This window comes from Helicoverpa zea, chromosome 10, assembly GCF_022581195.2.
Source record: "Helicoverpa zea isolate HzStark_Cry1AcR chromosome 10, ilHelZeax1.1, whole genome shotgun sequence".
In the NCBI taxonomy this organism is placed as follows: Eukaryota; Metazoa; Arthropoda; class Insecta; order Lepidoptera; family Noctuidae; genus Helicoverpa; species Helicoverpa zea.
The window spans coordinates 6,950,121-6,974,064 of record NC_061461.1 but is presented as its reverse complement, the minus strand read 5'-3'; the positions used below and the strand labels follow the sequence as shown (position 1 = coordinate 6,974,064).

General features: G+C 38.9%; 1 protein-coding gene across 8 annotated transcripts in view; it reads left to right on the top strand.

Annotated features, from left to right (window-relative positions):
* The window catches only part of LOC124634173 (protein unc-13 homolog 4B), a 58,454-nt gene extending 41,049 nt beyond the window's left edge, over positions 1 to 17,405 (top strand). For 6 of the 8 annotated variants that reach the window (XM_047169600.1, XM_047169604.1, XM_047169603.1 and 3 more), the window contains 12 exons: positions 415 to 616; positions 1,460 to 1,886; positions 2,215 to 2,466; positions 3,289 to 3,580; positions 3,997 to 4,229; positions 4,433 to 4,523; positions 4,738 to 4,947; positions 11,937 to 12,011; positions 12,685 to 12,991; positions 13,373 to 13,496; positions 14,740 to 14,933; positions 15,437 to 17,405. In XM_047169600.1, coding sequence (XP_047025556.1) covers positions 415 to 616; positions 1,460 to 1,886; positions 2,215 to 2,466; positions 3,289 to 3,580; positions 3,997 to 4,229; positions 4,433 to 4,523; positions 4,738 to 4,947; positions 11,937 to 12,011; positions 12,685 to 12,991; positions 13,373 to 13,496; positions 14,740 to 14,933; positions 15,437 to 15,552 — 2,523 coding nt within the window. In that variant the 3' untranslated portion in view covers positions 15,553 to 17,405. The remainder of the gene's footprint in view (positions 1 to 414; positions 617 to 1,459; positions 1,887 to 2,214; positions 2,467 to 3,288; positions 3,581 to 3,996; positions 4,230 to 4,432; positions 4,524 to 4,737; positions 4,948 to 11,936; positions 12,012 to 12,684; positions 12,992 to 13,372; positions 13,497 to 14,739; positions 14,934 to 15,436) is intronic. The other 2 variants (XM_047169602.1, XM_047169608.1) reach the window with 1 other exon arrangement.
* The last annotated feature ends 6,539 nt before the right edge of the window (positions 17,406 to 23,944 follow it).

Sequence of the window (23,944 nt, the reverse complement as noted above, 5' to 3'; positions counted from 1 at the left end):
TATCTTTATTTATCGACACCTAATTAACACCGCATTATAATCATTATTTATTTCACAATGGGACTTATACAAGCTTCCCTAAATGTCAACTTTACCTATCGAGGTCGAGAGGCCTTTTTCAGAACTGCTAGCATAAGGTATGAAAATAGTTTCTGCAGGATGTTCCGAGCCTCCATCAAGTTTCGCACCAAGCTAAGGTCGGGTTAATCTCTCTGGAAAGTGGCCTCTTGACCTGTCTGTAAGTCGTCGTTGAATTTTGCGACAGCTTGTATCATCATTATCGACAGCTTTTTCCGAACTTTGTAAAGTTCTCATATTTTTCCGAACTTTGTAAAGTTCGGAAAAAGCTAGGCAGATGATGAACGGAAGAGAATTAGTGTTTTGCCAGCTTGTATAAGGGATGTAAAATGTCAGGTGGCCCCATATTGGTGGTGCGGCAACTACAGCGCGGCGGGCGAGGCGATCCTGACGCAGCACGCGGCGCAGAGCGGGCTCAGCGCCGCCGACAACTGCCTCGCGCAGTGGGCCGTCTACTGCGCCGTCACCGCCGACCATCCGCTCAGCTTCGCGCTCTTCAACACCTTGCTCGATAAGATCTCTAAACCGTTGCAGTCGGGTAAGTGCCTTTCAAACTCAAAAACGTTTATCAAATTAGGCTGATAAATTATCCCAAAAACAAAAGAAAGCCCCCTTCATCACTTCCTATTTGTTTTTGCTGGGAAGAAGAAGTGGCGCAACAAACTCCCCAGCAATCATCTTTTAACATAAGACAGCTTTGTTACTAGAAAGTTTGTTCATCACAGCTTTTTTTTCACAGCCACAAAATTTTTGAAGGGGGAGGTTTTTGGGAATGCTATAGTTTATTAACTAAAATGACAAATGGTAAATTAAGTCCCTTTTAAAATAGTCTAGATCCAAAATAATAGAGATCATATGGAATCTATTACATTTTATTTCTCTGTGTTCACTCTCTCTCTCTCGTTCACTATGTGACAAATCACCAGTCATGGTACTTTCCTACTACAAGTCTCTTCTCAAACAGGATAGAAATGAGCGTTAATCACCACATTTGCTCAATGCGATTTCGGAATTTTCAAGTCCATTTTTACTCAACGATGTTTTTTCCTTTACCATTAGTCATTGATGACCAAGATAACCTTAACAAATAATTATTTTTGTAAAAACCTGAAAGCATTAAATGTTTCTAATATGAGTAATTAACGAATATCCTGGAATAAACGGAGTTGTTTGTTTGTTTCAACTCTCTCTCTCTCTTTAGTCGGTCCCTCACTCGTTGAGGATCGTGACCCCATCTCCTACGCCGACTATTAGCTGTCGCCAGCGTTCTCTGTCCTGTGCCAGCCTGTATGCCTCCTGGAATGGTTTCTGCAGGGTCTTACTGAGAAACTAAGGAAAAAGAACTCGTTTCAACTCTAACACATGGCTTTTTCAATTTCAGGTCTAGTAAATGAAGAGGACGTCAAGCTATTTTGGGACGGCGCGAGGAAACTCCTACCAACATGCTACAGTCACATTAGGAAACTAAGGAAAAAGACTGCTGGCGACAAAACCGTCATGAAAACACTTCGAGAAGTTCTTAAGATCCTGTACAAGTTGTCCACTTTGGATGTTCCTGAGACTTTAGACTTATTCCCTACGAATCTGTATGGGTGGTTGAGAGATGATAAAGGGAAGCTTACTATTCACATGGTGTTAGAACAGGCTGTAATACAGGGTGCTTCGGATTGGTTCGTCCACATTTTGGATAACAATGAATGTAAGGATAACACGGAGGATACAAGACTGCAACATTTGATCAGGGTCATACAGTTGGTCCGGTCAGATCTGCAGCGAGCGGTCGAATATTACGACAGAGTGTTTGTTGAGTAAGTATCAATATTTTAGCGTTTACTCATACAAAGAGTAGACTCACGACTGCAGTCATGGGCTATATTTAGCACAATTTTCTTTGTTAAATGTGTTTATTATGCAAATTATTAAGTAACTGTTTTCCGCCTGTGGTTTTACCCGCGCCTTGCGGGTACTTGAGTCTAAAATCGGATAAAAATTAACCCATTAATTGTTACCGCCGAATTTCATTAAAATCTGTTCGTTAGTTTCTGCCTAAAAGACAGAAGACTTCCACCCATTCAAACTCACGTTTGTAATATATATTAGTGTGACTATATTAATTGGAATATTTATTTTTTACAGGGTAATGAGTTTCCCGTATTCGAAAATTTTGTATGGGTTGTATGAGAGCAAGATTGCATCACTAGTGGAGTCTGAAGTCATTGATGTTTGTAAGAGTCTAAAGAGGTTGCGGTACAGTGAAGGTTCGACTACCACATTGGCTGGAGGTCTCAATGGAGAAACAGGATTGGGGTCTTCATCCGTCGGGGCTGAACCTCTAACTATGGGCACAACACTATTCGAGTTATATCTTACACTACAAAGGTTTTTGACGTAAGTATTATCTTTATCAACACATTTCTCCTTTCAATGTACTCTTTAGAAAGGAATTTACTGTCTTTTATAGCTCTTTGTGCAATAACCCAGTTGTTAAGATACACAGTACTCATTATTTAGGTCTCCATATCTTATTTGCGCGATAACATTCGTCATTATTTAGCATGAAATCATATCTTTTATTACTCTACTGTAGGACAATTATTGTAATTGTTCCACATTAAACAAATGAAAGTGACTTCTTGTAAAATGGGACGTTTCAAAGTCAATACAATTAACAGACTTTTTAAAATTAGTTACAGTAAATATTTGTTTGAATGTGTGCGTTTAACGTACAGTATCCTATATAAAGTAAATGAGTCTAACAATTGAGTGAATAGCCGTGTAATCTCATTAAATATTTAAATGCGCGGACCGTCGCGATTACCATTTCTTTGTTTCTAAATACCGTGAAAAATGGCTGACGAATATTGACTGCCTTTTATGTATGTCCACCGACGTAGATAAGTCTGGTATTTGTTGTTTAGTTTTCGTATCCTTGAGCTATGACTGTATCTGTATGTATTGCTTGAGTTACTATTTATGAATATTGACCCTTTGTACAGTCAGCATTAAACGATGATGACCACATTTGGATTTTTTTGAAACACTATATTTTATCACCCATATTAAAATGCAATTCAGGCAATTTAATATATAAAAATATTAATGTCACTAAGAAATATAAAGAATATAAATATGCAATAATACAAAAACCAACAAATACCCTTTAATCATTTATAGTACAAATAAAATTAACTATTCTACTAAACATTACAGATTAGGCCAAGGGCTGAACGAGACAGACTGGCAATCATACGCCATATCTAAATTCCACTCGTGGTTCTTCGGCGGCGTGGCGCAGTGGCTCGACATCGCGGCCTACAAGGCACTCACGCGCATTGAGAAAGCCGTTGATCTTGATCATTTGGTCCCCGTCGATACTAATGTCAAGTACAGCAGTTCTGGAGTTGATACTTTAGCTATATTCTACCAGATCAAGATTTTCTGGCAGCAGTTGGCTTGGCCTGATGTTGAAGGCTGTTATACTTTTGTGGCCAAAATTATTGATGTAAGTATAAAGGTTTTTTAATTTTATTAATATGCTGAGGCTTATATATGTATATGATATCTGGAATACTAGCGTATATAGTTTTTTACGTGATTGTCTGTGAAAACTATTACATTTCTAGACATTAAAATCCGAGCCATGTAAAATTATGATTTTGAGTTTGAATTTGTATGACTTACGTTTACATGATGAAACGACTGAACCGATAAAAACGCAATTTTGCTGCATTGTATGCGGCAATCGCCTTATACAAAACATACATATAGCCTGTATCGGTGTGACATCATCAACAAAGATTTAAGGTGTATAATTTTAGATATTTCATTATTTACTTGAATGCTAATTCAGTCAGACCTTCGAAAACTTTAAACACCGAAGCTCCTTCTTAAATTAATCCTTGAACAATATATTTCCAGGACATATGCCGCTGCTGTGTCTTCTACTCGGACAAGATGGCGGGTCGCGTGGACAACGTGGGCCACGTGTCCAACGTGTTCGAGGAACGCTTCGAGGTCACCACCGAGTGGTGCGTCGCCATCAACAACATCGACTATGTACGACAGAGTCTTACGCCCTTCGTACAGGAGTTAGGCATGGATGAGATTATACAGAAGATGTGTGAAGCTAGATCGCCTATGGAAGCACAGAGGTGAGTTTATATATTTTTCTGTATCTATATTGTTGGAATCTTCCGAAACCTTCCGAAGAACTTGTTATGACAAGATGGTAACCCATCCACCGAGCGACTGCGCCAGGCGTCACTTAACCTTATGGTCGATTGATCCGCGCAGCTTTGACTTAGCCACGAGCTGTTGTAACAGTTTGATGAGAAATATTGTTTGTATTTTTCAGGTGTAAGGAGACCCTACAAAACGTCATCGCCAATGCAATAGATACAGTAAGAAATAAAATCGTGGATCTTCTAGAAGTTATGGTTAAAAAAGTGAGTTCCATTCATGCCTACCTACGTTCCTTAGTACCAAAACAGTATACTTATCTTAACATTTATTTCCAAAAATAAAATCATTTTGGGAGTCAAGTATACCAAAAAAACATATTCTATTTCCCTGGGCTTGATAATGAAAAAATACATAAGAGCATAACCCTTCTTCGCAGTCGGGTAAAAAGGTACTAATGAATTATGCCTAATGTTTCAGATGATGCCATCAATCACCCGTTTCTTAATAGAAGGAGCGGAATTATTACATCAAGACTGTTCGAGTATGGATCGCGTCATGCGCTACTTAGAAGCTAATCTAGACACACTGTTCCAACACTTGAACAACGAAAACTTTTCTAGAACTCTCGATATCGTATGGGAACAACTCGGAGAAGTGCTATACGAACTCATTCAAGCTAACCTAGAGGTAACTTCTATTTTGTCTATGGTTTAAGTTTTTTTTTAATCTAGCTGCTAACAGCTGTAAAATTAGCGTATTTTATTAATATTTTTATTATCTAACTTTAGTTTTGCTACTGTCCTACTTACACACTAATACTAGATTCCTAATGCCAGTTACCAGTTCGAAATAATTTCCTAATAAGGTTTCGTTAAAATACATATGTGGGTGTTTGGGTGGTTTAGTACTACCTGCTCCGTTGGTCGTCGTGTGTTAAGGGTGTGGAGAAAAAGTCCCAAGTCCAGTAATGTAGCACGTGTAATTGCGTAAGCACAGGCACACACACGGAAGATAGACAGTTAACAGATAGAATACACCACACAGAATAGAAGGAGTAGAAATTAAGTACAGGATTGGAAATATTAAACTAGATAGCGAGTACGTGCGATAGCAAAAGTTTTGCGAGCGGTAAAGCAAGCGACATGGGCTTCGCGGCCGATGACGAAATCTCGACTGGCGCGGAGTGTTGGACGGCGCGGCGCCGCAGGCGCATACGCCGTGGCAAGTTCCTAAAACCTGTTTGACAGGCGACCGCGCGACTGAGCCGTTTGTTTCCAATGCACGATATTGTAATTAGTAAATAAAATAGATTTAAGGAGATAGGCAGAATAGTAGGTGTTGTATATAATTCTTGTAAATAGTATTTAAATATAATTTTAGTGTAGTGTAGTGTAGTGTATATAAGTAATATATATTGTAAATATATATTTTATGTGAAAAGGATTTGTATGTGTGTGTGTGATGAATGTGTGAGTGTGAGTGGCTACATCACTCCCCCCCGGAGACCGTCACTACGGGCGATAGAAATCGGGAAAACGAACAGTACGGCCCGAGCGCGTTCTTCCGAGCCCATCCTGGGGAAGGTCGCTTTGGCCTACAGGGATAGGACTGGGACCGGGGATAGGATTATTGGAAGGGGTAGGAGTTGGGGTGGGGTTGGAAGACAAGTCAGTCTGCATATAGGCCGGCTTTAGGCGGTCTATGGATACAGTGACGCTATTACCCTTTACCAGTATTTTAAAAGTCTTGTCATTACGCTCAAGTACAGGGTAAGGACCAGTGTAAGGGGGCTGCAAGGAACCACGCAAGGTATCATCCCTTAGAAAGACATGGGTCGAAGAAGCTAGATCCTTGTAAACAAAGATTTTGGCCCTGTTGTGACGCGCAGCAGGTGCCGGTTGCAATTCAGATGCGAATTTGCGCAAACGTGTCGTAAAATCTGAAATGTCAGTCGAACCGGTTTCCGTGGGCTGGAAAAAATCTCCTGGCAAACGCAACGGCTCGCCGTACACCAACTCGGCGGATGACGTCTGAAGGTCGTCTTTTAACGCGCTTCTTATACCTAAGAGAACTAAAGGTAAGGTGTCCACCCAATTTTTATCCGCATGGCACATTATAGCCGCCTTCAACTGACGGTGGAACCGTTCCACTAGCCCGTTGCAAGCTGGGTGATACGCGGTTGTTCTGCGATGTTTGAATCCGACAACTTTTCCAAGGTACTGGAAAAGGGAAGATTCAAACTGTCGCCCGCGATCGGTGACAATATCAGTTGGACATCCAAATCTGGATATCCACGATATCAATGCCTTACCCACTGTTTCGGCTGTCATGTCCACCATTGGCGTGACTTCTGGCCAGCGTGTGAAGCGGTCCACCGCAGTAAAACAGTAGCGGTACCCCTGTGACACAGGCAGGGGGCCTATAATGTCCACATGGACAAAAGCGAATCTGGCGCGAGGAAGACCGAACGTGCCCAGTGGAGACGACACGTGACGGTTAACCTTGGCGCGTTGACAAGCCAAGCATTGACGAGACCACTGTCGACAGTCTTTGCGTACGCCGGGCCAGACGTAACGCTCTGCAACTAACTTAGTACTAGCGTTTGCGCCAGGGTGGCTAAGGCTATGCAGGCTGTCGAAAATTTGTCTCCTCAATGACTTGGGAACAAAAGGTCTCGGAGAAGGAGTGCTGACGTCACAATAGAGCTCTGTTCGGCAGTTGGGGACCCTTAACTTCTCCAGGCGGAGTGAAGATTCTCCTCTCAGAAGCCGAGACAGCTCCTCGTCAGCAGTTTGAGACGAAGCCAGAACATCTAGATCTACAGGCAGCTGCAGTTCTTCGACACGTGACAAAGGGTCAGCGACGACATTGTCTTTGCCCGCTATGTGTCTAATGTCGGTTGTGAACTGCGCGATGTAGTCTAGGTGTCGGTATTGCCGAGGTGAGCAATTTGCTTTCCTCTCAGCAAAAGCATGCGTGAGCGGCTTGTGGTCGGTATATACCACGAAGTGCCTAGCCTCAACCATATGACGAAAGTATCTTATACTTTCGTATACGGCTAACAGCTCGCGGTCGTACGTTGAGTACTTTTGCTGAGAGGGACTCAGCCTCCGCGAGAAGAATGCTAGAGGTTGCCAAGCATTGTCCTTCAGCTGCTGCAAAACTGCACCCATTGCGTGGTCAGACGCGTCCGTTACCAGAGCGAGTTCAGCCTCGCTGTCTGGGTGTGCGAGTAATGCAGCATTAGCTAGACTTACCTTGCACTTGTTGAATGCCAGTAATGCATCGCCGGTCAGGTCTATTGGCTGTGATGCTTTGACGCTACCTGAAAGTAAGGCATTCAACGGAGCTTGGATTGAGGCAGAATGGGGTAGAAACCGCCTGTAAAAGTTTAGCATCCCCAAAAATCTTCTGAGTTGCCTAACCGTTTTAGGCAAAGGGAAGTCATTGATGGCCTCAACCTTAGATTCCAGAGGTTTGGTGCCGGATGCCGATATACGGTAACCTAGAAATGTTATTTCGGGAACACCGAAGACACACTTAGAAGTGTTAACAAGTACACCGTACTCCTTCATACGGGTGAAAAGTTGATGAAGGTGTGTTTCGTGCTCGGCCTCGTCTTTGGAGAAAATTAGGAAATCGTCAAGATATGCGTAACAAAAGTCGAGGCCTCGCGTCATCTCGTCAACAAATCTCTGGAATGTTTGGCCTGCATTCCTCAGGCCGAACGTCATAAAGGGGAATTCGTATAAGCCAAACGGTGTGGTAATAGCCGTCTTCTGTATGTCCTCCTCAAAAACAGGGATCTGATTATACGCCTTCGTTAAATCGATGGTGGAAAAGATAGTACAACCAGAAATAGAGTGGGAGAAATCATGAATGTGCCTAATAGGATAACGGTCTGGAATAGTGCGTGTGTTAAGCATGCGATAGTCGCCGCAAGGTCGCCAGCCGTTATCTTTTTTAGGCGCAAGGTGAAGGGGAGAAGCCCAGGGGCTCTCGGAAGGACGCGCCGTGCCATTGTTAAGCATGAGCTCAAATTCCCGTTTAGCAATTCTAAGTTTGTCCGGTGCCAGTCTACGAGGGGTACATGAGATAGGTGGTCCGGGTGTGGTCCTAATGTGGTGTACTGTGCTGTGCATTGGAACGACTGGTGTGCCTGAAGGGCGTGTGATCTCCGGAAACTTACTCAGTATGGCGTGGAAACGCGTGTCGCCTGCAGAAACCTTAACAGAATATATATTCGAATTAGCAACAGAAGCACTAGCTGACAAAGTTGTAGTATTATCTATTAGGCGTTGATTGCGACAATCTACAATTAAATTATAAAAGCTAAGAAAATCAACGCCTATTATTGGCTTAGTTACGTTTGCTACTATAAAACGCCAAGCAAAATTACGTCTCAGTCCTAAGTTTAGCGTAAGGTCTATAAAGCCGTAAGTCTCGATGACGCTTCCGTTAGCCGCGCTGAGTTCGTAATCTGTCTTGGCTCGACGCTCCCGAAGTGCAGAACGAGGGTAGACGCAAAGGTCACTGCCAGTATCTACCAGGAACTGCGTATTCGAGCTGCGGTCAGTGACGAACAGGCGACCCGTCGATGAAGGGCAATCGTTTGTCGCCACTAGCGACTGCCCGTCGCGTTTCCCGCCTTGTGGTAGTCGCAGGGTTTGTCGCATTTGTGCGCCTGAGGCCCAAACTTCGCGTGGTACCAGCACACTGGGTACTTCTGGTAGCTGGACCTCGATCGGCTTCGATGTCGCGGCGATGAGCGGCGTCGTTCCTGTGCTCTAGAAGGACGCCCCGCAGAACAGCATGACGCGCGCGTATGCTCATCCAGCTTCAGCGTAAGTTGCTGCACCATTTTCTTCAGCTCCGCGATCTCCTCGGAAGCACTGTTTCTCTGAGCGCTGGTAGAAGTTGCAGTGGCGACAGTGCAGGGTGCAGTGAGCTCCTGAATGCGGTCAGCTAGATCCGCAAGCTGCTCCAGAGAGTGAGTAGGCTGCGAAGCCAAGACGGTCTGGATGTTGTGTGGCAGACGGTTGCTCCAGATCGACCTAATAAAATCCTCAGGCACTGCAGGGCCGGCCAAATCTTGCAGGTGTCGCAGGAACTGTGAAGGTTTCCTGTCGCCGAGCTCCTCATGGGTCAGCAACTGTCTAACCTTCTTCTCGTGAGATGCTGAAAGTCGCTTGACCAACTCGGATTTCAGTTTCTCGTAACGATGCTTAGGCGGCGGGTGGACGATAATATCTTTCACGGCCTTCGCATACTGCAGATCCAAGTTGTTGGTGACGTGCGTGAATTTTTCAAAGTCGTCCGTCACGTCATGCATGGAAAATTGGCCTTCTATCAGTGCGAACCAAAGCTCGGGGTCCTCGGCTGAGAATGCAGGAACCTTGATTTTTGATTTTACCGCATCCGATTTTCCGCGGTCAGTGGAAACGCGCATCGGTTTTGGTTTTTGCCGCGTGGCCACGTTCGCGCTAGCACGCGAGTTAACGGTATTACCGGAATCACTGCTATCACTCATTGTCACTTATTGTTTTTAAGAGTACCTGTAGTGTCCTTATCGGGGTCACCAGTTGTGGGTGTTTGGGTGGTTTAGTACTACCTGCTCCGTTGGTCGTCGTGTGTTAAGGGTGTGGAGAAAAAGTCCCAAGTCCAGTAATGTAGCACGTGTAATTGCGTAAGCACAGGCACACACACGGAAGATAGACAGTTAACAGATAGAATACACCACACAGAATAGAAGGAGTAGAAATTAAGTACAGGATTGGAAATATTAAACTAGATAGCGAGTACGTGCGATAGCAAAAGTTTTGCGAGCGGTAAAGCAAGCGACATGGGCTTCGCGGCCGATGACGAAATCTCGACTGGCGCGGAGTGTTGGACGGCGCGGCGCCGCAGGCGCATACGCCGTGGCAAGTTCCTAAAACCTGTTTGACAGGCGACCGCGCGACTGAGCCGTTTGTTTCCAATGCACGATATTGTAATTAGTAAATAAAATAGATTTAAGGAGATAGGCAGAATAGTAGGTGTTGTATATAATTCTTGTAAATAGTATTTAAATATAATTTTAGTGTAGTGTAGTGTAGTGTATATAAGTAATATATATTGTAAATATATATTTTATGTGAAAAGGATTTGTATGTGTGTGTGTGATGAATGTGTGAGTGTGAGTGGCTACACATACATAGACTCATTCATTCTCATACATAAGGTGTGATTCACAGGTCTAAAACATAACAGTACTTACACAAAATACTAACCTTTAATTAATTTTCGTTTGTAGAAAGAGAAACTCGCCACCCGTATTCGCTTGTTTAGGCGTAGATATTTTGGAAAAAACAAAGTATCTCCCAACTTTATTATGTTCAGGGTAAATAATGTTGCATTTGTATCGCACGCTATTGCAATTTTTTTTTACATAGAAGTGTGCACAACACTAATTATTGTAACGCGGTGTCCTGCGTGAGCGACGAACGCGACGCGACGCGACGCTGCGAACGCGACGAACGCGATCAACTCAAAGGAATTCCCTACATGCGGCCTATGTGACAGTCTGCGGCGAGACGCGACGTAACGCGTACTTGTTTTGAGGGCGACCAGACGCGACACCGCGAACTATTCAGAAGCGTTGATTGTTGTGGGACAAAAAAAACATAAATATTAAAGAAATCGTTTATTAGTACAAACAAGTTGGAAGATTGTTGCTGTCTGTACTTTAAATATGAACTTTCAAGCAAAATTGTAACACAACTTCTCCATGATTTGAGAAGTAATGACCAAAATCACGTAGGACATCTGTCGCGTATAGCATCGCGTCGCATTACGTCGCGTCGTGTTGCGTCGCGTCGCGTCGCGTTCGTCGCTCACGCAGGACACCGCGTAAGGGTCGAATTTTAAATCGTTTGACAATTTTGTGTTGGTGCGTTTAAACCAAACGAGTAAATGTCCACCCACTGAATTATGTTAATTTGAAAGATTGCTAAAAATGCTTGTTTAGCCCGTAATTCTTTCTTTGTTTAGTCTAAACGTCCCATAGAAATAAATATGTTGCTTTGACACTTTTTGTCAGCAAATATGTCAACCCACCATATGTATTATTCTTGGGATAAAAATTATCAAACCATTGAGAATTCGCCATTATATTGAAACTTTTTTAGAAGACTTTAAATTGTTTTTAATAGGCTTAAAAATTGGTAGTTGTTAACTAGGTCTATTTTAAGATAATTCGGAACAAATGACAGAGTATTAATGAACATTACAACGTCTTTGTTCCGGGTTGCTTGTTTTTCTTTGCGCCAACGTTTGAAGGCTATATGACGTGGCTGAAAATAGTACAGAGTAGTGCATTTTTTATATTGTCATGTTAGATTATTTTCAAGGTCTTTTTGTTAATGATTGTTTACGGTTTCATTCGGGTTAAAGTTTCTGATCGTATCAGTTTCGCGTTCGTTCTAAGACGATTTCATTAACATGATACTTATGAACGCATATTATGTACCAAGCAATGGGCCAATGTTTTCAAAATATTTATTATTGTTATTCACAGCTTGACATTTTCAAAATTAAAAGTTTTCTCAAAACTAAGGCCTATATGGAACCATAAGCAACATCACGATTTTATACCACGAGAGTTGTGAAAATAAACCTAGTTTTGTTGTTTTCAATAGCACCGAAGGGCAAAGATAACTCGGTATATCGACCCGCGCCGCTTGAGCAAATCCGCCGCCGCCAGCCTCGACGCGGTAAAGCATTAGTCTTAGCACAACCCTGTTTATGTTACTGTACTATGTTGATCTTTCCCGCCGAGTTTACTAAATATTTTACATACATTGCGCATTATTACCAACTATAAACATACACGGCACGTGTAACTGCGTAATGTATGTAAAATTAAATGAATGGACTTGGCTTCAATGTTTCATGTAGTGACTAGAATGTCACTGACAATGTGTTAGAGAATTCGTCTTGTATAAGTGAATTAAAATTGTTTGTTCGCTTCAATTAGCTTTCTTTCTGAAGAATGTTTATTTTGTCCAAATTGTCAAGTTGTGAATTTTTGTCGACCCTGTAACTTCGTTTTGTGTCTTCCGAATTGTAGCATGTACAAAAAAAAGTGATATTTTTTATTGTGATTATGAAAATTTTAAAGACTTGAAAGATGCTATTGCAACCTGAAATATTTTTTAATGCAAAATAAGGTTGTTTTTATAGGTGCATGATATGCATGCTTTACCTATCATGCGAACATGAAATTCATTTCTAATACCCACACGCATGAGGGTGATGGTTTCAATACTTTCAACGCTTTGTATCGTCTTATATCTACTAGCATCGTGGTGATGGGAATATGTTGCAATTTATAATTTAAAACCTTATAATTGGACAAATAAAATAATTATCAAAAAAATATTACAGAAACGCCGTCCTCCATCATTCTTCTCAAATCTGCACGAGTGTCTTATAATAATGATACGGTCGTTCAGGCAAGATAATAAGGAGACATATACCTCGGAGACATTAAAACGCGTGGAGTATTTACTGAAACTCCATGGTATGGAGACCAGGGAACTGATCCACCAGTTCCACTTGGAAAGGTGGCAGGAACAACAGACTATACAGGAACCTAAGATGGGAATGTTGACTGTGAGAGCGCAGTTTATTGAGGACAATTTGAAAATTGAAATTATGAATGCCAGGAATTTGACGCCTGCTGATAGTAATGGTGAGTTAATAATGTTTCCAACTTGGAGTATTTTATTTTAGTATATTTTCTTTTGTCAAAGTGGCAATAAGGAGATTTGAGATAGGCAGTCGCTCCTTGTAAAACACTGGTACTCAGCTGAATCCGTTTAGACTGTTTAGACCCCAAAATAGTTGGGAAAAGGCTCGGGAGATGATGATGGCAATAAAGAAATTTAAGATGAAGTTAAATATTTACTTAATTTCGCCAACTTTGCTTACTGATGAAAGTTTTATTGCCATGTGCAAATAGAATGGACTTCAAAAACTACCGTCCATTATAAAAATAGTTTTCTTTTTTTAGAAATTTATTTTTGCATTACTTTATTTCTTTTTTTTTAATTGGGTGCAAATATGTTTTCAGGTTTATGTGATTCTTACGTCCGAGTGGCGTTATTACCGGAAGATTCGTTCGTGAACGTGCAGAAGCCAAAGACACAAACGCATAACAAGAACCTCTTCCCCCTGTATGATGAAATGTTTCTCATGTAAGTTAACAATCATATTTCATTTTACTTTAATTCTTTTTTATGCTATAGTTTTCCGTCTACTTCTCCCATTGATTGGACAGATATGATGTGTTAATAATGTTGGCATATGTAACAACGGAACAAAATGTAGTCTTTAGAAGAAATCATTTGAGTCTACGAAAGCTACATTTTTTTATGATAGTGATACATAAAACTAAATAAAGATGATATTATTAAAACTAGCCATCTAGGACTCGCTTAGAAGTTGTGCATACGAGCTTAATGATCCGATTTACCCGAAGTTTTCCGATTCATCTTATCCGATGTAATTATGTAGATACCGTATATAATAGATTGCCAAAAACGTGTAAGCCGTTTGACGTCACATATATTGATCACCTGAATCTGTGTTACGTTAAAACTGAATGACGTTGTTTGTGCCATTAAGATCATACCTAAAAAATTGATAAAATGGAATCATTCAACAAAGTAAGGCTCTTAGGTCTCAATATAAAATCTTAACAGTGACATTGAGGCAAAAAATACCGATACAGCTAATATTGGAATAAGTTCATGGTTCAAAATAGATATTAAACTCTGTAGGCCAAATAATGCACATTATTTGGCAGAGTGCCCGATGTTTGTGTTTTCAGAACCGTATTTTCTTTAAATAAGTTTTCTTATATTTTGTTATTTCAGTCACAAGCTGTTTATGTAAACGTCATAACTGTTATAAATTTGTTAGAATTTGAATGATTTACATAGTTGTTCTGTTCTCAGCTTTTAAATTATTTTAAGACCGTTATAATTTGACCTACCTATTAATTTTATCATTTCCGGTGTCGCAAAGGAGAAATGAATCTATATTTTGATCAATAGGGTATGACATTTTATTAATTGCTCTAATTTCTGTATGATGATTTAGTTAGAGCCAAATATTAATGTAAATAAACAGGCTGGGTATACTTAAGATGATGCCAAACTGAAAAGACGCTAGTCAAAGTTACTCACCTTTAACCAGGTGTCAATATCAGTCCTTTAAGATAGAGTATAACCACATATCAAACTCATCCTTCACCAATTCCTATTGGTATTGCCAAACATAAAAGAGACAAAACAAGTTTCCCAGCAACACATAGATATCTCTCTTAATAAAAAGCTAGATTTTTTATATTATTTTGAATTGTATTTTCCACAGTTCACATGTTTGTCTATCCTCACGAAAAACCAGATTATTAATAATTTATCATATTGTCCACAGTCCCCTAACACCGGAGCAGCGTCGCTTACCCGACGCGTTGATCCACCTGGTGATCAAAGACAAGGACATGTTCAGCGTGAGCAACACGTTCGTGGGCGAGGCCTACCTGCACTTCAGCGAGCTGCCCGACACCAACGCGCCCATATCCAGCCTGCCGCAGCAGCTGCTGCCGCTGTCCAGGCCTACTTCTATAGGTAAGTGATTTTTTAAATTTATTTACTAGCTTCCTACCGCGGCTTCGCCCGCTTGATGTGTTGATAAAAAGCGGCCTATCTTTTAATCCAGGGTACCTATCTACATAGCTTTCAACCAAATCGTGCCAGCCGTAATTACATGAAAGAATAAAAACACACACCACAAAACGACTTTTTTACACAGTTTACAGTTAAAGTTATCAAGGCAGCCTAGTAGGTTGTGGTATAATACCTAGTCTAGTCGTGAAATGTAAGGTACATGCAGTTGTAAACTATTCTATGTATTGCGCTGGTTCCATGATATCTAGCCCCAACAACTCAAGGTGACTTTGTAAAAATATTGCGTACCTAAAGATATCTCAGATCAATCAGTTATTGGGTATTATTTTATGAAAACGTAGGTAATATCAAGTCAACTTTACTTTACACTGACTTTACAGCGTAACTTAGATTTTAGAACTCCATAATCAGATGCCTCTTATTTATTTTTTGCTTTATTACAGACGGTGAGGCTATCAAAGCGCTAGAAACGCGTCAAGGCGACAAACAAGCTCGAGAATTCATCAAGAAGCAACGAGCTAAGTTCCCGAGCACAAAGCAGTTCTTCTCACTCGGCTAAGAATGTAATACTTACTTAGGAATTAATAAAGGATACTTATATCTGAGTTGTATATAGCCGAATTATATTTAAATATAAAAAAATCTCATTAAAATCTTCACTTATTTATTTGACCCGTAGAACCAATCCGACATTTCGACGAGGATATATTTGCAAATAAATTATCAGTGTCCATTATTTCCAAGTTATTTAATAGCAATATCTACTTTATTTAAATCATTATTCCACTCAAGAATATTATGCACAATTCCGCATTTTGTATGCGCTATGCCATGTCAGGTCATCAATATTAATGCAAAACTTGATTCCAATGGTAAATAATATGAATAACTGCTATATACGGCTCAGGTATTTCCTAGACTGTATATAATGCTTGCTCTTGTAATACATAGAAGCTCTAGGCTATGGTATGAAGCTCCGATATATTGGGCCTTTTGCAACACTGCTCACTAAATATGTACTTATATGTATTTACCGATAAATATAAATTATTTAGTGAGCATCGATGTGGCCGAGAGCATTTTTACTTAGTGATATTTAAAAATCTAAACTGGTGGAAATTATTTCTGGTTTTAATCATGAAACTGCAGAAATTGTACTTTGTTGACACACACATTTTATTAAATAAAATACTCTTATTTTTCAGTAAACTCGTAACTATTATATTTAAACCTGCCAATTAATGTTATATAAGATATGTGTGTATGGTTAATGTAATTTAGCTGTTGTATGCATTATTCTGTTGTCTGTTGATATATATTTCATTTATGAGCAGATACTTAAGCAATTTGAAAAGCCCTTTGTATACGTAAACACAAATGTTATATAATATATCAAACATGTATTTATCGGTATAATTTCAAATCGGACATACTTTCATATAGAACATACTACGTAAAACAATTGTGAATTAAAGTATGAAAACTGTGATTGTAAGCCCAGGATACGCATGAAAACAATTCGAGAACTTGTCTAACATAAATCCTAATCAAAATTTTACATCTAGCGATGAAATTGTGTAGTTCACCGAAACGTGACACTTAAATAGCTCGTGTGTGTAACCCTTAATATTCGTGACTCACGGAATTTGAATCTCAAGGGTTTGCGGCACCGCTTAGGGACAATAAATTATCATAATCATCCATTTTCCTAGTGGTAGCTTTACTACCATTTCTTAGATCTCATCAACATCTTTATAGTGTCCTAGCTTTATACTCGTCAACAGTAATTTATTGTTTCTACAAACTCGCTAAGTGATTTTGAATGCATAATTTAAGCATAATTAAAATCTGTACGAGTTATGTTTTGGCACGTAAGTATACAAGATTCTAATTAGTTGTCTCTATAACTATTAGGAATCTCTTAATGAAATTCGTTACAAGGTATACAATGACCAATGTTTTAGTATAATTAATAATTTATCCAGCAATTTAAAATGCAATACATTTCATACTTTTCTATGAAAAGTTGGTCATTGTGTACTATTGATGTAAATGATTTTCCCTTGTTTGTGAAGTAGAGGAGTAATAAGTAGATAAGTACATGTGAAGTGTGTATAGGTACTTTTTATACATATAAATAATATTACATACATGTACGTGTGTAGAAAATTTGTAGACGGTGTATTCTGTGATAAAGAGAAGTGCCTTATTTTTTATTGAGTCTTTGAATATTTATTTATATGAAATTGTGCCTTTATTTTTGGTTAGAACCTGTAACTTCCCTTATTTTTGGTAACATTGAGTACATTTTTATTTTTAATATTCCTGAGATATATTTGAGGCGTAAGTAAAGAAATATTCCGGTATGTTTGTTTATATTTATTTGCAAATAAAATATTGGTTAAAATTTAATGAATTCACTTTTCATTTAACCCATCATCCTTGCCCTGCACGAGTAACATAAGGGATAGAAAATCGAACTTCGAATAGCAAACAGGTACTTTAATAAAGTACCTAACTAACGCGAAATGCCGTAATTGGTCGGTACTAAAAGTAGAATGTGTTGAACACGTGATCGTGGCACTAAACTCGTAATGTACGATAAAGTGAAGCAGGAATGTATAGCTAATGCGAGTTGTTTATGGCAAATTAATTACAAGACGAGACGCCAGTAGACTGCACTCAAAGGTATGGTGTTATTGCTTCATGCATATAAAGTAATAACTGCTACAATCTCTGTGTACTATTTCACTAGACTCCACGGTGACGTACGGCACGAAAATTTACTGACCAAGATACGTTACGTTTTTCAGTAATTTGAAGTTAAAGTTCAATTTTTTTCAAGGGATTTCTCCTTACTGTTTAGTTTTCTTAGCTTATCTGGGTATAGCCATGGCGCAGGTGTTACCTGCCAAAATTATAAGTAGCAATTTCACGCCTGTCAATCTGCCAGACAGCCAATAAATGTTGTACAAATTGTACACATACATATCACCTACCTATATGATATGAGTTTCATTACTGTGAGATCATCAGAACACTTTACCTTCGTCATACAAATCATTAAAACGTGTCATTCAAAATTAAAATCAAATTAATTAAAAAGTCACATAACAAAGGGCCAATCGGACGTGACGGGCGGAGGTGGAAACGCGTCCTCGAATGAAACATCTCGGCGGACGGCGGCGGCGGCGCCTTTCATGTTCCTCCCCTCGCTTTGATCGCGCCGCGCCGACAATCCGCTTGACTACTTATCGGTTCAGATTTATTGTGATTCGGAGGCTGTGGCCTGTGGGCCGCGGGGAGTCGCGAGCGGCTACTGCTCTACTCGCCCATTCCTACTCCGCTTACAATGCTTATTCATGTGTGTAATGTCATAAACAAAAGTGTTGCTATTGCTTACAGCCGGCTTCAACCACCGCGCCATTCCCTTCATGAAGATAACTTACAATTACTTCCTTGTGCATACGTTTTGCATTTTATCAGAGCTCGTAAAAGGGTAATTTCGAAATTAATTTCTTGATTTTATTGATGTTAATTCGTACAGTCATTAAAAACAGTCTAATAACGGGGAAACTTTGTATCGAGGCATTGAGTACCTACCTACACAGGAACGTGGTAATAACATTTACCTACTTATAGATTTTTATCATAAGGAACTTAGGAAGGTTATTAAATTACCTGGTAGCTAAGTACCTACTACTAGTGAGATGTCGACTAGTCCATAAACATAATCAGTAGCCTTGCTTCATTAATTTGTCAAACATTATCACTAGTTAGTACATGGAGTACATATAATTATTACATGAAGAGGGATAATAGCCGTTATCAGACGTAGGACCCACCATTGTGATGGTTTATGGCGGTGATTCATGTGACAAGAACCATAATGTTCGAGCGGAAAATCTTATGCTCAGATAGACAATAAAAATCATTGTTAAGATAAAAAAAGATCATCAATAGAAATTAATTAAATCATTAACATCATACAGCACGTAAATCTTATTTTCAATTAATTTTAAATTTCTAGCACAGAAAAGATGATTAATAAATTTTTAATAGGTACGCTCTTTATGACTGCCCGTTAAAATTATGAAAGGTATTACTGTTACCTAATTATAACACCAACGTTAGATAAAAACATGAGCTCACACAAAAACACTTAAAATTATATTGCAGTAATAGATCACGGCCGTAATCCCGGAAAGAGATTCCCGAAGGCGTAGACTGAGACGAGGAACCTTTGACCCTTGACATAGTTCACCCACGGTATAGCCAGGTAATTTATTTTGTGGTCATTCACGACGATTATTTCAATGTTATAGGCGGCAAGTCTTTTCCGTAAAGTGACCACAGCTGCATTCCGACCCAGGAATCAACCTCAAGATTTAACAGCGATAAAAGAAATACTCGTCATGTGATTTTGTCGGTAAGTGTACCGATCTTTGGCGTCACTGTGAATGAGTACATTTTTTTGGAGTTCATCAATGAACTCCGGTAGCAACCAGTAGCTATGTAAAAAGTTGAACATTATTACTCCGTTCTCGAGGTGACTAGCGGGTTTATAACTTGGCGCTTTTTGTACTGATTGTACAAAGGACCGCCACCTATCCATAACATGGACGTCTAACTAGTTCAGCTCGTGTATTTATCTTCAGTCCCAGTTAGGTGTTCTAACCTTAGCTATTTATAAGAGGAATCGCAAACTTCTAAGAGTTTATATCTGGAACATTAAACGAGCTAAATGTGACTGATGTTGTTGTATTATAAAATTAATGTGCCGCAATTTAACGCTTGCAAGAGCCCGACGTTTTGCCAAAACATTGCTTGAAATATGTGTTCGCGATACAGAAACAATAACAAATTACAATAACTAACTACAAGAGTAAACAGAAAATGTTTAGGTAGCATAAATCCTTGTGAAATATATGGGCGAAGAAGTTCTTTGAAAATTATTCTAAGCGGTGGTGAAATCGATCAGCTAGCGTAGTTTCAAAGTGATAACAAGCAATAAGATCCACACTGTTATTAACTTGACTGAATAAATTGTTAACTTTGCTCTTAGCTAGCAAAGTAACATTAATGTTAAAGGTCTTATTACAAGCAAAGAGAATCAAAAGAGGCGTGCGGTTTGGTCACCCTTTTAACGAAGGTAGTATCGGATTTTTATGACTACGTGAACAGACACATTTTTGTCATTTATCTCTCACATGGTGCTTAAAATATTTTTCTTCCATAATAAAAAACAGAATTAAGCCAAATTATTATTTTTATTTATTTCTTATTACAGGTACATTATATGTTCTAAAAGGTACAAAGCGTCCAACAAAACTGTATACAACAGTTTGTCTGTTGGATCAGATTTTTTAAAATATTGACTTAGGTACATTGGTATTAACTATAGCTATTAAGTTTACAATTAATTACATGTAGTATTAGTATGTAGATAATTTTATTCTTATTTCTAATATAAGTAGTATTATTAGTATTATATAATGTTATGTATATATAAATATAAATTCCAATTCGTGTTGAAGTCAAACAATTTAACATGAACTCTAGTCGAAAATGGAAAACGAATTCAATTTCTGTGCTTACCGAGATTGTAGATCATAAAGTATCAACCAATAACTTATATAAGTTACTCTTCTTAGTTTCCAGCGGGAAATGAACTTACTATCTACGGCTAGTTAGTCGGAATACAAAGTAGTTAGCTCTGTCCTTCCACGAAACAAAGTTTTATCATCATCCGACACTTCGAGTCGACGAGATTCATTGGTTCTGTGGTCTACACTCGTACTTCGTATCTATGTTATGGACCATGTGATTAATTCGGGCATTATTTATAATGCCCGAGCATTATGAATAATGTCTAGCTTTATCGGGCCAAGTGATCAATAACTATCTTAACTTCATTATTTATCACATTGCACGGGCATTATTATATTGCTACATGATAGTTGGGCAATTTGATAATAAAGCTATATTTTATGTGGTGCGAGAGTGGCAGTTGTTCTAATAAATAAATCCTGTTACTTGCTACATATTTTATGATTATTGTTTTAAATTATATGTTCTATTTTAATGGGAAATTATAAGTCTTGCCGCAAAACTATTAATTGGACAATTGTCATCTAATTTACTAACTCGGCCTCGTTTTTCTTGATCTCATTTTTCTTGGCTCGTTTTTTTATGGTAGAATTTAATTTGGATTCAAAACATTGTATTAAAAACTGAACTTAGTGACGAAAACGAATCGCTGCAAAACCGACTCCACGTAGTCTTGTCTGCCCTACCCCTAGAGTGCAATTCAAAACCGCGTAGGCGTGGAGGGGCGAGGCGGCCTGCGAGCTGAGGCGCAGGTAGTTTCAGAGCTCGCCGCCGCGGCTGAGGCTGGCCGGCCGAGCCGGCCAGCAAGCCGAAGCTGCGGTGGTGAGCGTGAAAACCATCTGCGACGATAAGCTCGCATGGGACCGCCGGAGCCCCGCAGCGCCGGAGCCGTGACAGAAGCCATGCTTGCTGCATGTTGCATGTTTACTTCTATACTCTGTTAATTGATATGGGATGTGTAACCAAATATTTTAAGTTAAATGTCAATAACAATAAAAAAATGAAATTAAATATGTTTGTATTACTTTGCCCAAAAGGTCACGGGCAATATGTATAGTGCCCGGTCAATTTGATTGTTTGAATAATTATTATCAAATTACACTCTCATATTGGGCATTATACATAATGACCGGGCATTGTGTATACTGCCCAATTTATCACTTGGTCCATAACATCTACACAGAATAAACGAATTTGTTCTTGAAGTTGTTCAGTCGAATACCTTCCCAAAAAGGTCGTAGAACTTTCAGATTCATAATTAGTAGGTACCTATTAGATACTTAAATATTGATTTCTCTGTATATTTAGTTGGCCTCAGAATTTGATGTGATAAATTGACATAAAATGACAAACTTTTCTTAGAAATTATCGCTGTTTTAGTTTATTTTTCTTATTCATCTGTCAGTTACGTAACTATGCGGTATCAACTGTAACTTGAAAATAGCAGTTATAGTTAGTGGTGTTTTCCGACATTCCTTCCAACAGTAAATAAATTAAAACAAGCCGTCTTGTAGAAATGACGTTTATTTTCTGAAGTTCCTACTTGCGTTTGTTGCATAACCTTTTAAAATAGTAAAGTATCTTGGAAAAACACTAGAACTGTATTTAATAAATCTTTGTTTCTTTGTTGTTTTTGTTCTATGATTTGCAACGATAACAGTGTTCTTGGCTATCTGAAGAGCTATTGACTGGCGTTGAATGACTTAAGCTTATTGCCATCGTTAGCACATTTATTTGTATTTTCCACTGGCAAATGAAAATACGTCCTAGTATTACTGCGTACCTCAAAATATTCAATTATATAGTAAGAGGTATTTCATTTTCGAACTTCCTTATTGTGTTTGTGCGTAATTCATTTCCTTCTTTGTTATTTTCTCTAGCTTTTCTTAGTAAGCTTGTTGTTCAATTCACCTTGATAGCTTATTGTAGATAAAATTTATGCCTTCTTACGTACTAACACTTTGATATTTTTTTAAATGGAATAGTTTATGATTGGTTGAGTGGGCTATTATATTTATCCTGAACAAGCCTAAACGAAAATTTCCAACATTCGTAGGTTCTATGGACAAACAAGTAAAGTGAGTTTGAAAAAGGAAAATATACAGGTTCTCCGGCATTTTACAGTTTTTTAAACATCTTTTATTCCTTAATGCTCATAATGATTTAATAATAAGCAATATAAAGAGAACGCGGAACGAAAAAATATTATGTTCATTGTTATGGAAAATGGGCCGTATAATGGTCTTTTATATTAAAAGCTCTTTTAAAAAGGCCGTCCCACTAAGTCTTTAATGGGATTGAATAATAAGCTATAAAGATTTTGAATGGTCTAACTAAATGGTTTATTCTTTCCGCCCTGGTTGTGAGCGGTAGCGGGTAATTCTTTGGATGCCCGATTCACTATCCGGGATACTTAGCTAGATTGTTGTATTGGGAGTCGATAAAATGAGCTTAAATGGGTTCGGCTCGTATATCAGAGTCGGCATCATAAAGGTGGGTACCAACTGTCAAATGGCTCATTGTGGCGGCTTGGCTTTATGATGGCATTTTTACAGGCAGGTACACGCTTTGAACGTCTGCCATGCCGCCCGCCAATTATATTCTACTTAACTCGGTGTCTACGTCCACTTTTATACACTTCGGACAATTTGCTTTGAAATAACACCTGCGGGCCATACATATGTCAAATCATACGATAAAATCTTTATTGACTTGAAAACTTGGTTCTTTAACTTAAAAGAAATTGTACAACTTCTCCTTGTTTAAAAGCGATCGTAAAGTTTTAAGGCTTTCCTAAATCATTGTCACTCTACAAAAAACTCTTTGAGATATTATATTATTAAACGTAAGATAGCTTGAAAATAATCGTTAATAATGGAAGGTGGATGGAATATAATGTTAACATTCAAAATTGGAGAAATAGAATGAGGTTGACTCTACATGAGATATAAGGTGTTGTTTGGAAAAAGAAGGTTTGCTAATGAGTGTTAAATTGAGATTAGGCGTCTCAAATAAGCGACCGTTCACGTCAAATTACATTGAACAGCAGCCCCAAAAATCGTTCACCGCTTCCGACTAAGTAAAAAGCTCTACTTTCTCGACTTCTTACAGTTAAACTACGATCCTGAATCTAGAGTTTGCCTTGTTGTCACTGTTGGGTCTGCTATATAGTAAAAACTTAAATCATTATAGGTCTTGAACAGAGTTCCCTGGCACTACATTAAATATATGTAGTACATCCGCTGCAAAGGAGTAAAAGCTGAATCTAATAAAACATTCACGTTTACTATACTTCAAGTCAAAATTAAAGCGCCAGTAGGTATATGAAAACATATTTGTCT